At 44.8% G+C, this 16,273-nt stretch overlaps 1 protein-coding gene across 6 annotated transcripts in view; it reads right to left on the reverse strand.

Annotated features, from left to right (window-relative positions):
* The window catches only part of MAPKBP1 (mitogen-activated protein kinase binding protein 1), a 108,459-nt gene that overhangs the window by 76,160 nt on the left and 16,026 nt on the right, over window positions 1–16,273 (reverse strand). For all 6 annotated transcript variants that reach the window (XM_049825416.1, XM_049825412.1, XM_049825413.1 and 3 more), the window contains exon 3: window positions 1,376–1,467. In XM_049825416.1, the coding sequence (XP_049681373.1) occupies window positions 1,376–1,467 (92 nt within the window). The remainder of the gene's footprint in view (window positions 1–1,375; window positions 1,468–16,273) is intronic.

Here is a 16,273-nt window from a genome sequence, read left to right on the forward strand (position 1 = left end):
CTAGGTGACCTTGCTTGAGCATGGGGGTTGGTCTAGGTGATCTCAAGAGGTTCCTCCCAACCACAATGATTCTGTGATTCTGTGAACTAGGATATCACCAGGATGGGCAAAAATTTCTAGCCAGTTTTACTGACCCTCATCTCTCATTTTGGCCACAAACGCAGAATCGTTAAGCCTTGCTAGCCTGTTTCTTGTACACTTGCAAATGTCACCTACAATTGTTGTGAAAGTTCCCTTCTTCTAATTCCAGCTTTCATGTCTTAAGAGATGTCCTTCATGTCTTGGAGATACTGCCCTTCCTCTTCTCCTTTAGCGTGCTGACCAGCAGAATAAACTAGGTGAGAGGAAGAGCCAACCTCATATGGACTTCTGCAACCCAGCCACTTGGAACCCCACATAGTGCTCATTAGGCGGTGAAGGCTTTTCCTGAAGAGTCACTCTTCTGTCTTCCCAATCTATTCCCACTACAGTATCATCTTTTCATCCAAGTCATACACATATCCCATCTCAACAGCCACACTTCCACTAGCAGGGTATAATGTTTTTCCTCCCCAGCTTTTCAAAATGCCATCTGTTATGAGACCTCTACCTGCCTCTTTCACAGTCCCTTCAAAAATTTTCAGGGGCTTCATTCTTACAGACAAGTCCCATCCCACAGATCAGTAACAATGACATGCTCTGCTCCTCCATGGACACGTGCCTTTGGGTGAGCTCTACCTTCAGCAAGATCAGGATCTGCGCCCAGATGTCTATGATTTTGCTAAACACGCAACTCACAAAGCCACTTCTCCAGCCCTCAGCTATCTCCTTCTAGGTAACAATTTTGCTGTCCATCAGTCTCCTTCTGGATATCTCTATTTGGACTTAGACTACAGTTGATAGAGGTGTTGCAATCCAGAGAACCCACATGCAAGGGGCTGTCAGCCTGAAATCTTTCTCTGCATTTGGATGAGGAACACGGTAAGTCATAAATTGCAGGGCATATACAAGAAGGCTTTTGTCAATTCATTGTCAATTCAGGCTTTTGTCAATTCATCACCTGCTCCATTAGGTACTTGCTGGCTTGAGCATCGCATGGAGTTATGTGCAAGTTCACCACACTACAGAGCATAGTTTAAAAAGCCCACAATTTAACACCCAGCTTAGAGAAAGAAGAGGAAGAGGGGTTCTAGTAAAAGGGATCCCATTGAAACTGGACAGGTAAAATGCAACCCCTCTCCCTTGCCAGTTACACTAACAGTGCTGAGTCTCATCATTCTCAAAGAATGGTAAATAGCCTCCCTATAGAAGACCATAGCAGAAACACCCTGAATCTTTATGCTGATACTTCAGTCCTGGTTTATCTTAGCTTTGAAGAATGTGGTTAGTGACTCACCCTGCTGGATAAGCAACGAGGCCAGTTCTGGGGTCGCAGGCTAATCCTCTGCCTCCCGACACAGTTATCCCCAACACCTTCTCCAAAGTCACCTAGTGCATGTGAAAAAACAAAACAAGAAGTAATATGAAATAAGAGTGCAGTTCATATGGACCCATAAACAGATGCTGATCGTCTGGTTCATGCTGGCACTGAAAAGAATCCCCTTAAAATGTGATTCCCAAATCACAAAACCTTAAAATTCACTGACAAGCACCCAGGTACAGAAGCAACCCTACTCAGTTTTCAACATAAGCACAGTAAAATACTGCTGGGGTGCAGAGGAGTTATCAATCCACTGATTACTTTGTCTGTGCCAGAGCATTGAAAAGCATTGCAAAGACAGAGGATTGCAAGCAGCAGATAGTATTGGTGAGAAGCTGGAATGCACATTCACTGCCCAGCGATTCCCATCCTCCCAGCAAGAGCAGCAAACCAGTTTCTTCAGAGCTCTTTCCCAAAAATTGTTTCCAGGTTGACCCGTTCTCTTTATTTCCTCCATCCAGTGGCAGGTGTTTTAGCCTGGTCCCAGCCCTGTATTTCTAGGAACTGAATACTCATTTTTTCCCCACATTGCTTGAATTGGAAATCACATCCAGCGGACCAGGGCATCCCTCCCCAGGAATCTCGAAAGACAGAACAGCTTACATGACTGGGTTCGCAAGCCCGCATACCAATGACCCATGCAAGAGACCATAATCCAAAATGCTTGCTTTGTCCCCTGAGCAAATCTCCCACACCTATTTTTAGGAAAATAAAAGAAACGCAGCTAGGAAGAGCTACTTGGAAGGTACAAAGATTCATAGCCATGCCTCTGTGGCAAGAAGCCGGGAAAAGCAAAAACAAAAGGGGAAGGGAGGGGGACAGACAGACACGACACAATATTTTGGGGAGCACTCCCTGGCAGAGAAAGCATCAGAATTTAGCAATTACCCCAAAGCAAAAGGTTGCAGTGGGATTACACTGCACAAAATTTGGTCTGTGGCATGAAAGGACTCAACCTCTGAGCACAAACCAGTTCTCAGCCCTGGGGTTGTTTTGACCGACACAAAAGTATTCTCTTTCCTTTACATTTGCACAGCTTGATTTTATTTATTATATATTTGATGCGTACGTTCCTCCTCAGCCATGCTGTCCCTGCCAAACTCATGGATTTTAATGGGTCACGGTCTTCTGTTTTTAATTATCATCATCTAAGTTGTATATGGTTAATGCCTTAAGGGCATGGACATGGTATAAGAAGTTACTATTGTAATAATTACTACTGTCTTTAATAGCTGCCCTGAAAACTAACATCTTGTATTTATACCAATATGGTGCACAAAAGGCAGGGGCAGGGCAGGTTCCCCACGCCACCCTGATCACACAGCTTACCAGACCTGAGGAGTTCAGCTATAGGGTGAAGAAACAAGGTGTCACTGAGCTCATGGCCCAGGTTACTAGAGACAGTGACAGAAGTAACCCCACACAGAGAACCACCTTGTTTCAACAGGTAAAGCAGGGCTGAGGTGCCACCACTTAAAGTGAGCCATCCATGCTTTAACTAGTTCAAATTTGGCCTGCCTTCAAACCAGTGACATGGAACATGGAAGATTTCATATCCCAGTCACTGGAACAACTTTGTCTTTTTTTCCCTTTTAGTAATAACATACCCCAGATACTTTGAGACAGTATGAGAGGACACCAAATTGTCCCCTTCCCTAGCAAAATTAGTATTTCTGGCAACATGGCTTTTACAAAAATCCACTGGATTTTTGTTTAGTAGAAGAACGTACAATTTAAAATCCATTTACGAATCCACCGGTAACAAAAGGAAATAGTTTTGTTCCAACATTAAGCTGGAACAAAAATGTTGGGGGGGGGGGGGAAGGGGGGGAAGGGGGTAGGAGTGAGGGAGGCTAGGAGGATATCCACTCTTCCAGGCTCGATGACAATACTTCAGAACACATTTATTTTTAAAGCAGCCTCACAAATGAAAGATGAACTCAAGAAAAAAGAACTCAATGCTTCTACTGCTGACATTCTAGCTTGTATCAGCAGTTCCCAACCCATCAAACTGGGAGGTTTAAATTCCTATAGAAACTGCATTCTTGACAGTGAAGGAGGAAGTGGAAGAGACATGTGCCATTCAAGTGCTCCAATCTAGATAAGGCACCAGTTACTTGATGTTGACAGCAAACATCAGTTTAGCAATGCTGTGCTTACGCTGCTCAGCACAGGCTTTAGCTCAGGCTGGCTGTAATTGCAACTACCCTAAAAGGCACTACTTGACCTTGGCTATGCAGCTATTCAGCAGCAATTCAGCAACCTACTTTCACCAATAGGTAAATTTTTGCTCTGCAAGGATGTATATCGAGCCTCTCAGTGTGCAGTCTTATGCCAGAGCTGAGCGGATCTCACAGCTGCCTGCTCTGGAGGAGACAGTTCCTTCCTCATCCCACTCAGCCCAGTGATACCCCCCACCATTTCCCTCACACCAGCACTGGCACAGCAGTTGCCTGACCAGCAGGGAAAACCAGCAGAAAAACACGTTGTAGTTTTTCCTCTCTGTTTGCCAGTCTGGTGAAGCCACAGGATGCTCAAAGCCAGGGAAAAGAAAACTGTCTCCTTCCACTGGCAACTAGATCAATCCAGCTGCACCTCCAAAACCCACCCTGTACTCAGTGTGGAAAAATCTCCCCCCTTCCTAGTCTCTAAGAGGGAAATAAACCGAACGAGAGCACTGACTTACCTTGGCACCCTCACCGCACCAACAGCAAAATGTCACACTTGCTCCAGCTTCCTCTCTCACTTTAGTGCCTGTGGAGGCCCCATGCTGCTCTGCCAGTAGACTATTTGTGCAATGCTAGGAGGTGGAAAGTCTACCTTTCTCCTATGGTCTGCACACAGCTTGACACAAAAGGACTAGCTTAGTCTTTGGGTCCAATTTTTCTACTACCGCTGAGCATCTTCTGGCCTCCAACAGATCACTCATTCCATTAGAAAAAGACGACTATCAAGGCCATACTACTGGTATAGATAGACCTAGTGCCATAGAAACAGATACCTGTGTCCAGAGACTCATAACCAACTTTCTGAAAAAGACTCCCCCTCTTTTGCTCCTAGTCTTAGATTTAAAACCTTCCTAATGCAAAGAATCTGAAGGGCAACCCCATGAGCCTACCCAACGGATGCTCTTACAAAACCTCCACATGATAATCCTTGAGTATTAAAAACAACTTGCTTCAAAAAGGTGTACGCACAAATTTTGACACTTGCAAGCTCCACTCCCACCACCCTGCCCACAATGCACCACAGCTTTATCCCCATGACCAACCTCCAAACTAGGTGACATTAGGGCAAGAGATAGTCAAGTCACTTGTCACAAAACTTAACAGAAGAATGAAAAACATTTCAGAGAAAACACAATAGGCAACAACGCAATATAAACTGGATTCCTCTTAACTTGCCAGCTAAAACAAAGAAATTATAAATATAGTTAATTAGGGCTGAAGTAAACCAATTTTAACTTCCTAATCTGGAATTAAGATTTGTCAGCAAAGGGCAAATTTGTTGATACAGGTCTGCCATCACCCCACTTCTGAAGTTACGACTTACAACAAGGTAGGAACCCACTTCCTTATGTGGCAAGTGCAGTCTCCCAGTCCTACACAGCCATAACCACTGCCATGTCTCCCTGGTGGTGCTTCAGCACATCTGACTCAGAAACAAATTCCCTGACACACCTTTCCAGGTCTGATCCGAGGTAACCACTGGACCTGGAGAGTCCCTCTCCAGATCTGAGGCACCATGTTTGTTACCAATGGCTCCCACGTTGGTCCAATTTGCTTCCCACAGCCATCAGACATGTCACTGCTTGCTCAGGCCTTCACATGCAATCAATGGGCCACCTCACCACCCTCATCCAAGCCTGGGAACAACTGCAAGATTAAACCTGTCATTTTGTGCGCCTAAATTAGAGGCACAGAGAGGAGACCGGCTATGCACATTTGTTACTTCATCTTGAGGCTTCTATTAATAGTATTTGGCACTTTCAGTCAAGGTTCTCTACGTGATTTGCGAGTGTTATCAAATCAATCCACACACAACGTGCTTCTGCAGCTCACTTTGCGTTGCCACTATGCTAACCGTAACCACCCCATCTCCATTCTTTTAAGGTCAACTTTTTTTCAAATTTGGAGGCTCAATACACACTCTTAGGCACCAAAAACAGAATCAGCTGTGCAGCTAACACGTGCCTTGCAAAACCTGATATTCACCTGTTTTACAGGCTTAAATCTAAATTTGGCTGCTCAGAGTTGCACAAACGTGTAAAGAAATTTTAGTGCCTAAGCAGATCACTTACCCTGCTCCTTCCACATCAGATCCCCAGATCATCAGACAGTTCCCACACCTGGTAGGACAAGACCAGCAGAGTCCTGAATTGCAGGACTTGAGGTACTGACAGGTATTCATGGCAGCCAGGCCTTCCCAGGGAGAGGGGCCTTGCCGCAGCCCAGTCCCGCCTGGAAGTCAGTGGGCACAACTGAGAGCAGCCCTTGCTCCTCTCGGGCACGATTCCATGCAGCAGGAGGGGAAAGCCCACACTTGCACGACAAAGGCATGCCACCTCTGCCTTACTACTGAGGTGCAGATAATCCTTTCGGGAAGGCTGGTCTAAACAGCCCCTGCCAGCCTTGTTTGTATTTTCAGGAAAGAAGATGCACAACTAGCTGCTCCCAGCTCTCAGAGAGTGCGTTTTGTACTTACATGAGCTCTTTCTGTTGTTTTGAGGAAGATACCATGAGCAATTGTTTCCGCATGCTAAAAGGACAACACAGAGATCCTTGAAGGATCAGCCCAACTTCAACCCCCTGCAAACATCTCCCTCCTTCCCATCGTTTGCATGCCTTTGGGACCATCTACACTACAAAGCCACACAGGAGGTACAGGAGGCACTGTGGCCTGCACAACTAGGTAGCATGCTGCTAGAAAGCAGTAGTAAACACACACAGCACAGTAATAATTTCCACCTAAATGGGTGCCAAAGGGGACAACCTAGTCCCAGTGACAGTCCTGCCTGACCTGAGCTCACAGGTGCTCTCCCCACAGCTGTGCTGTTTTACTACTGAGCCACCGCTCATGGGTAGGAGCTCCTGTGTCTATGCCTGCTTGCCCACCAGCAGACTTCTGCAGTCTGGCTTCATCTTAAAGAACGAGAGGAAAAGAAAATTTCAGGAGAAAGCCATTTTTAATACCAGGCATCTCTCTAAGAGTTGCAACTGTAGGCTGAATGATGCTGCTATTTACCCCATCATCCTCCCCAGGCCAGCAAAAGACTATGTAGGTGTTCAGTAGTATTTCAGCCCCTCTTCCCCATACTCATATGCTCAAGAAATTAAAGTTTTCTTACTTGATCACCTCACTTCCTGCCTTCTAATACTATCCACGTTCTCTTCTGGGCCCAAAAACTCATCATTCTCTAAAAACACAATTTATTTAAGCATGGAAATAAAGCAGCAAAGCATTTGAGAAGACACATGCAACTCTCCAGTGCTCAAAAGCACCACTGAGGGGAGAAAACTGGTGTTACTGTAGAGGGCTGCCCATCTGTCCCAGTACCTACAGCATTAGGCAGGAGACTACAGCCTGAGAAAAACATGTCCAGTAAGCAGATGTGTCTGTTCCGGACTTCATGAGATTGGCCATTTTGGATCAGACACTGGTATCTAGCCCTCAGTCCTGTTTCCCTTTGTGAAGGAGAAAAGTCAGGAAAAACAGTATCATAAACAAATACATGGGCAAAGTTTAAGAGCAAGGAAAGCAAATTTGATCCTCTCAGCTCCTGTCAATCTCCCAGTCTCAAAACAGATATTCGCAGTTTTTAATCTATTTCAGTAGAGTTCTTTACCATGAACTTACCCACTATGTCTATAACAGCTTCGCATTCACAATATCTTTTAGCAAGAAACTCCACCGGTCTGATATGTGTTGCAAGAAGGACCATCTTTCATTGCTTGTTTTAAACCTCACTTCTATTAGTTTCATTTGATGTGCCCTAGTTCTTGTACAGGAAGAGAGAGTGAATAGTCAGTCCCCACTTACCATCTTTAGGTGGCTCATGATTTCGTAAGGACCTATGCTATCACCCCAAATAATCTGTGTTCCAAGTACAAGAGTCTTCACTTACTCAGTTTATGGCTCTCCTGAAACTCATTTCATATCTTTGATCAGCTCTGATGCTCTTCTGTGAACCACCTTCCAGGTCCACTATATCCTTCCTGAGATGAAAAGGAAACACCAAGACTACATACAGCTTTCAAGGTGTGGTCACAGCAACTGTTTACAAAGCAGAATAATAAGAGTCTTCTGTTTTGTTCTCCATTCCTTTTTTCCCCATTAATAACCTACACTAGATCTGCCTTTTTGACATCTAAGATCAGTTACAGGCAGCAGCAAGGAGGTCACCCTGCTCAAAGTCACGGATAAGAACTCCTGCTGCTTTGTACTCAGAAACTTATCCCCCATTCTCTCCTCTCTGCTCCCCTATGCAAAGGGAAATCCTATTATTGAATCAACAGTTTGATTTCAACTTCCCCCTTCCTCTCCATGCCTTTGTGAGCACTTATTCACGAACAAGAGCATCCTCAGAGGGAGTTCTTGCAGCAAAATTATTCCACTCAGTAGAAGAATGGCTACTTCAATAAAAGTCCACACGCAGATAAGTTCTATTTTAAAAGCCTTCCCATGGGCCTGTGTCTAACACAGTTAACGTTTGAATCCATTTAATTAACTAGCAGCATAAAGTCAGCATGAAAAGACAACATCCATCAGAGTTCATCTATCATCTACTGCACAATATGCCTGCCCTCATCCCTCTCCTGCCTGCATGTGGTCATATTAATAATGTATGTGCAAAGGCACACACTCCTGAGAAAGCAGTGGACACAGAAATCCCAGAGACACATAACCCATGAGGGTTACTTTGGAAAGCCTTCCCTAGCATATCAAGTAATCAGTTACCATCCTGTGTGAGGAGTGGCTACATAATCATCTGTTCTTTCGCCTTAAAAATAGTGCTTCTACAGCTCGACTTGAGACCCCAATACTCTCCAGTGCCAGCAATACACTGACGCAGGGAGCTCCAACATCAGTTGGAGTTTCATAACAGCACTGTGGTTTTCACGTCTGTCTCCCTATATCGTGCTCCCAGAGTTTTCAGCACTGCTGCCCACTCCAACTCTTTCTGTGCTGCAACACAGCAAAGTCCTATCAATGCACTCTGGCATCCAATACGTGAAAATGCATCGTAGCTGTACATTGTCAGCATCAGCATTTAAGAAATAGCTGTCTGCTTCTTACATAAGTGAAATTTGATAGAGACCACCAAATTTCACAGCTGGCCCTGTTTGTACATCTCTCCTGCTGCCCCTGAGCCTCACTGCAAAAAAAGCACGTTTAACCTCCAGGGACCAGCACACGAGTTGTAGGCTCTAATCCACCGTCTGAACATGCTGTCTGATCTCCTGTTACTGCTGCAGAAAAACAAAGGCTTGAAGTTTTACATTTAGCTCTGCTGTGCTTCGTTTGGCACATTAAACACAGAACACTAATTACAGTATACTATTCTACTTAAGGGGCTTTCAAAGCCTTCATTTCAGGGCTTTAAAACAAAGCTGTGAAATACTCATTTTGCACTTGAGCTTGACATGCAAAGGTCTGGCTTTGGCCCACGTTCCTCTGCCTGTTTGTTTTTTCAGGAGTTGGGGTTTTTGTTGTTGGTCTGGCAGGGGGAGGGCTGAAGACGGGTGGATGGAATTAACTGCAGGGGATGTTTGACTTAGAAGAGCACACAAACAACAAAACCACTCAGCTCCACAGTTGGTTTCCGTCCTTCACCTACCCAATGCCTCCCCTTGTTTTTGTATGTGCACAAAGAATATGCACTTGTTAATTTTTTTTTTAATAACCATTTTTTTTAAAAGGCTTTTCTATCCTCTCCAGCCTGAGCCTTCTGTACCTCAGCATCCAGTGCTAGCAAAGAGTACTGTCTTGACAAACCTGGAGACTGGAAATATTCCACCTGCAAAAGCAACAGTAGTAAGCCAAGCTCCAACACACGACCAATTCAGAATCTCTGCCTTGACAGAGCAGTCTCCATGTCTCTCACAGTGTCTCACAAGCCTTGCTCACTGCCATCATTGCAGACTCATACCAATTGCCTAACTGACCCTCTAGAAACTACTCCAAGACCATCAAACTGGTTTGTTTCATGCAATCCACCACCCAGACTTGTTGCAACATTTCAAGGTGTTTCCAACCAATGCTCAATTTGAAGCAGCATTCATGGGCTGAAAGGCTTCAGAGCTATGTCTGACCACTGAACAAGGCCTCACATTTTAATCAACTTAAAACAAAGAAACCCCAAACACCTGACCGGAACATCATCATCTGCAACAAGCAGTTGCCATTTCTAGGCAATTTGATTTCAAGATAACCACTTTAAGAACATCAGGGAACAATCTCCCACAACACAAATTATGAATGACGCACCTTGGCATAAGAGTGGCAAGGGTAGAAACCGACTTGCCCAAAGGTTTTGAATCACTGAGTTATGGGAAGCATTACGTTTGTAAACCTGCAAAAAGGCAGAGGTGGGATTGGGGGGGGTGTTCTGATGGAAATGCTGAGCCTCAGCTCTAATGGCTCTGCCAGGTGTCACTACAACGGTTGCACAGGGGTGTGCACACATCTATTAAAAATTATCCAGGCAGTTGAGAGAACAAGGAACAAAACAGGGACGGAGGTGGAAGAAAGGGAACATGAGCAACCCAGGGTCCCTGCAGGCTGTCTTCCCACACGCGCCTGCACACAGCATGCGTGCGTTTGTCCATCTCTCCACACAGCCTCTCTTGCCTGCTCTCCCCTCCTGGCCTCCCCACCATGCTAGCTGCTTTCAGACCGATTCCAGCTGTCAGGACTGCATTCCTGACCCATCAGCCCCAGCTGTCAAGGGCTACGTGCTGAATCTGCACTCTGCTGCCTTCTTCATGCACCTGGAGTAAGGCAGTCCCAGGGAGGCCATAAATATCATTGCATAGCCCCAGGGAAGTGGGTGGGAGGCTATTAAAAGCACCTCTACCAGGAACCATAGTGAGGGAACTCAGAACTGACAGCAGCACACATCTGCAAGTGTCCTGTGGCCTGCAAAAGAGGGTATATAGAGGGTTAATTTCCTACCAGCTTCTGCAGCATGACCTAGCCATCATTAAATAATTACCTTCTGTTTCTTCACTTAACACCAATTTTCTCTTCCCCACCCCCACACCAAGGTCCAATTTCTTCTAAAATACTGCAGGGGTGAGAAGAGGCACATGTAACCTTATCAACCCTTGCTAGAGACATGGCAAGCAGCAACTTCTCCTCCTTCTCCCATTCAGTCATCATTCTCACCACAAAAGCAGCCCCAACTCAGATTTTCATGAGATCTCACAAAACTTTCAGAATATCTGAGCTTCAGAGATACAAATGTGGTGAAGTGACAAGGGGTGGAGTGTGTGTAAATTGTCCACCTTTGTCAGTGTTGTGATAATGCTATTCTGACTTTGGTGTGGGGAATTCTTTTTGTTGATGTAAGCAATGTTTGTGAAGATTGTGCGGTGAATGTATATTTTTAAAAAAGAAAAAGTGACATCAAACAGGTTACAGGTTTGCTGGCACATAAAGAGTCAATCCTGATTTATTCCAGACTAAGCATCTGCACATGGAGTCAATCTGACCAGCTCCACAGGCAGGCGAGCCCTACAGGACACAGCAGAGAGACATATCCTGTGTGGGCAGGCGTCAAAGAAGCCATTCCTTGAGCTCTCGGTACCTGGAATTGTGCAGGATCACTTTTTTACAAGGAACAGATTTTTCCAATTTGCAGATGTGCATCACTTTTTCACAATGAAGGAGAGCAGGCAAGAAAGCAGGCTTTATGCTGGGGGTGCTTCTGCCCTCCCACATAGGCAATTTGTCCAGTGATTTTTTTTCTTCATAGTAGAAAAAGAAACCAATTCACCTTCCCCTGCATGGAAAACTATCTGTAAGAGGATTAGGTGCAAGTGAGGACTTACAATGCTCCCCCATCAATCTGTCCCAACAGTGGAGATCAAAGGAAGCAACTTTTGACTTTCTGGCAGTGTTATATATTGGTCTCCTCCAAATCCATGCACAGGGCCTGAATATAGGCAAAGAAAGTGCTTCAGTAAGTAGAAGTAAAAAAAAAAAAAAAAAAAGTAAATACAGCTCCCTTGGGCAGCATTTCAGTTACTCATATAAGGGTTTGAAATCAAGCAGGAACAAACGGTTCTCTCAGCGTAAGGGTCACTGTTTATCATCATTAATCATCACTTCCTAGATAGGAAAGGCTCCTTCCCCTCTGTTTCGCCCAGGCTTTAGCACTCAGGAGAAGCAAGTGACAAGAACAAGGAAAAGAGCCAAACGGGGACGTGGGCATGGGCTGGCAAGGCTGCTCCCTCTGTGACTCTGTCAAAGTCCTTCCCCACAGCCCCGGCCCCACACTGGGCCTGCTCCTAAATACAAACAGCTGACGGTTAAAAGTCCACAGCTTCGCATCAGAGATGGGCATCCACTCCAAGGAAACCGTGGCAGCTCCGCATAACTCCTGACTCCAGAGAAGTCAAACACATGGGCCATAACACGGCATTTCTAATACCGATACCGCCGTCGTGAGGAGCTCCATCCTAAATCATCTCCTGCTGAACTCTATAAACAACACGTACATTCAAACTAAACTTGGACACAGGCAAGATAGACTGCAAGAGAGGGCGCAGAAAGCCTTCTCCACAGCTAACCCTGCGCCAAGGGGAACCAGAGAAGGAAAGCTACATCTCAGTGCTTCAAGAAAAGCACCATGTTACAATTCCCTTCCCCTTCATTTCTTCTCACTGGGGCTTACTTTTGGTATAAACTGATCAGTGCACTGTTTGACAAGGCTTGAAGGGGGAACTTGGTGGTCGATCTTGAGTCCAAGAGTAGAAACACACAAGCTAGAGCGGTGCAGGATGAAGAAAAGCCTTTTGATCAGCCTGCCTGAGGTGACACTCATAATTCATTTGTGATTTCTTTATTCACGCATAACACCCCATGCCAAATCAATCTATTTTTATCCTTCACCACCACCACCACATTTGCACAGCAGTTCCATCCTAAAAGTCATCAACTCCCACTTCTAAATTGTGTCTCTAGATCTTGTCCCTACCCACCCAGTCCTCACTGCCATGAAGGCAACCACACAGTTTTTTTGGAGAAGGGGACAGCTGTGAGTAGTGTATTTAAGTCCCCAAGAAAGATTTAAAGAGACTCGCTGTATGTAAAAGCCTTGCCTTTTTATGCCCAGATTCTTTACACAGAGCAGGTATCTGTCCCCTCCACAGGAGTTCAGAAAGCTCACCTCTCCTGCTGCCTCAAGGCTCCTGCCTGTAACACCTGAACCACTCCAGGACTAGAACCTTGTCCTCCCACGCACACATCTCCCTAGGACTACAGTGATGCTATGTGGGAAAGTACATACTTGCATCCTTAGGGGATTAGAAAATGGTTTTGTTGTAAGCCGATTTAAATTATATTTAAAAAACCACTTATCAGCAATTTAAAAGATGCTAAGATTGGAATAAATACACCAGGAGGGACAGAGTGAGTACACAGCATTTATCACACAGACAACATCCCAACGGAAGGAGGCAGGTGGTAACAAGATTAGTATTCAATCTTTCCCTAAACATTGTCTGGACTACTTAGTATTTGTTTCACAGTACTTGCAAGAAGTCCCAACAAACATGAAGGCCTCCTCTGCTTACAGCAGGTAGCAACATGTACTCTCACACAGCTTGCAATCTATAACCAGATACAAGAGGACTAGGTGGCAAAAAAAACAGAAACACTGAAGTAAAATGTCTTGATTGTGGTCGTGCAACAGATCAGCAGCAGAGCTAGGAATAACCTCACCTCCCTCCCGAATTCTAGCAGCTATCTACTGCGTGGACCACACTGCACCATTGCTGTATCTCACTCCTGCTTGAGGCTAGGGACAATATTTTTAAAGAATGCTTAAAAACGAATCAAAGGAAAGCATGAAAGATTTCTTTTTTCCCCAAACCAATCAGGATGTACAGAAGGAGCCACCCAAGCTTCCTGCCCACCCCCAGCCACCGCTCACTGCCTAGCTCTTGGCAATCCCTTCCTGCACTCCTCCCTGCCCTCTGCCCTGAGGAATAAGCTTCTTACAGAAGAGTCTTTATCATCATCTGCCCTTCGTGCATCCTAGAATTAAGCAGCTCTTCGCATCTGTCAGTCAACATGCATACTGAGCACCCAAGAGATTTCTCCTGTCAGCCAGAAAGAAGACCATGTCCTCCAGAAGCGATACACAGGAACGTGGGCCAAAGATTGAGTAAACAAACTTAAGAGACCAGCACAAGTACTGATTTCCATTGTCTCCTCAACAGCCCTGCTGCCACCTCCTCCTGTTCCAGTACAGCGGGAAAGTCCTGCACCAGTAATGCAGTGTCCCCACTGCACTTGCTGCTCAGCGACAGGCACAGGCAACTCCAGCAAACCCACCTATGCTCACTCAGGTACGCACCACTGGGCCATCTTTCTGCTTCAAAGATGCAAACTGGTACGAAAGGAGGGGCAATCATCATTCACAGTCATAGCTATTCAGGTTGCAGAACTTGGTTTAGTCTTTTCCAAACAGTTAAAATTTCTTGCAAGTTTTATAGCCTAGACCCATGTCCCGGTTTTGTCTGGGATAGAGTTAATTTTCTTTCTAGCAGTTGGTATAGTGTTATGTTTTGGATTTAGTATGAGAATAATGTTGATAACACACTGATGTTTTCAGTTGTTCCTAAGTAGTGTTTATACTAAGCCAAGGATTTTTAGCTTCTCATGCTCAGCCAGCAGGAAGGCTGGAGGGGCACAAGAAACTAGAAGGGGACACAGCCAGAACAGCTGACCCAAATTGGGCAAAGGGATATTCCATACCATGTGACGTCATGCCCAGTATATAAACTGGGGGGAGTTCACCTGGGGGGATCGCTGCTTGGGAACTAACTAGGCAGTGGTCGGCAAGCAGTGAGCAATTGCATAGCGCATCACTTGTTTTGTATATTGCAATTCTAGTAGTAGTAATAGTAGTAGTAGTATTGTCATTTTATTATTATCATCATTATTATTTTCTTCCTTTCTTTCCTATTAAACTGCCTTTATCTCAACCCACAAGTTTTACTTTTTTCTGATTTTTCTCCCCCATCCCACTGAGGGGGCAAGGGGGGGAAGCGAGCAGCTGCATGGCGCTTAGTTGCTGGCTGGGGTTAAACCACGACAACCCAGCACCCCAAAGATCTGGACAACTCCCCCTGCAAGTCAGCAGCAAGAAACACTATCAGTCCTCTCTCCCTTACACACATACACAGAGGAAACCATCTCTAGACAATAAACCGCACAGAGAGACAAAAAGTTATAAAGATAACTACAAAGCAATCTTAAACTCATTAAATCATTCATTCAGCCCACTTTCCTTCTTCACATACTTTGCCCTTAAATCACTTCTTCCTGTGATTTTTCCCAAGCACCTTTTCAGTTTCTTTTCCTGAAGGAAACAAATTCTGTAAACGAGAGGTACAATAGTCCAACATAAGCTGACTTAGTTGAGGAGTTTGTTAAAGATGACTTAACAAAAAGGGAGCAGGCTGCCACCCAAGTGACTTAAAACCCTGAAACAGGGAGTAACACTGGAAAAGCAGGTCTCCTCTAGCCTATGTTTAGTCTCAGGAGCATGGGTAACGTAGAATTACCAACTGTGAGACCTGAAGTAGTAAAACCACACTTAGAGGAAGCAATTTTTATCCACAGGCTTAAAAACCCCTTTGTTTTTGTTACCACCTAGCTCCTGCCATACTTCAAGAAAGCAAACCGTTAGAACGACCACCATTTCTTTACTGCCCTTGTTTAGAAATTCAGAAAACCCTAGATCCAGGCACACAACCAACTCCTGTTTCTTCAACACTTCACAAAGTACTTCTGTTTTTACATTTTAGCTCTTAGCAAAAATTGCTGCTGTAAAAAGCAGAACACAAAAAAAAGAGATTATGGAACTCCAGTCTTCAGCAAAGAGTCAATGCTCCCAATGCATGATTTTCTGGTCAATAGTTCTAGACGCATTCACTTACTCAGAAGCATTTAGCAGAATCTGTCTTGGTAAGAAATAACTTTAAGCGACACATATAGTTCAGAAATACCTGAACTACTAGTCCTAAGTACATTTCTACAGTGTAAACAAAGGATATAAGAAGCAGACAAACACTTGAAGGGCAAGCAGTAAGACTGAACACTATGCTAACCCTGCTCAAACTGTATTTCATGTCCTCCAGCGAAAAGATAGCTATAAAGCTTCTATGCAGTTTGTGTCCACTCCTTACTGTGGTGCACTGGCAGCTAGGTAGTGGGCAACTGCTGGATACAAGCTTTACTGTCACCCCTGCACAGGAACTGACCCCTGTGTGAAGCCAGGCTGCAATTCCCATCGCTGACCAGACAAGAGGTGTTGGATGAAATAGAGCTGATTGCCTGTCTGAGTTGTTAAGAATGCAACTGATGATTCGGACTCTTAAAAAAAAAAAAAAATTGCAGAAATAAATGATTGTAGAGAATTGTTCATGGAGCACTGAACCCTGAAACTGTTCCCACCTGCCCACAATCTTGCCTCTCTTCTTCTAACTGTATCGGTCTGTTTAAGAAAAGACATTACTTCTGCCTGCAAACCTTGCCTCTCATGTCCTTAGAGCATCACAGGTTGATACCTGCAATAAAGCA

This window comes from Accipiter gentilis, chromosome 22, assembly GCF_929443795.1.
Source record: "Accipiter gentilis chromosome 22, bAccGen1.1, whole genome shotgun sequence".
Taxonomy (NCBI): Eukaryota; Metazoa; Chordata; class Aves; order Accipitriformes; family Accipitridae; genus Astur; species Astur gentilis.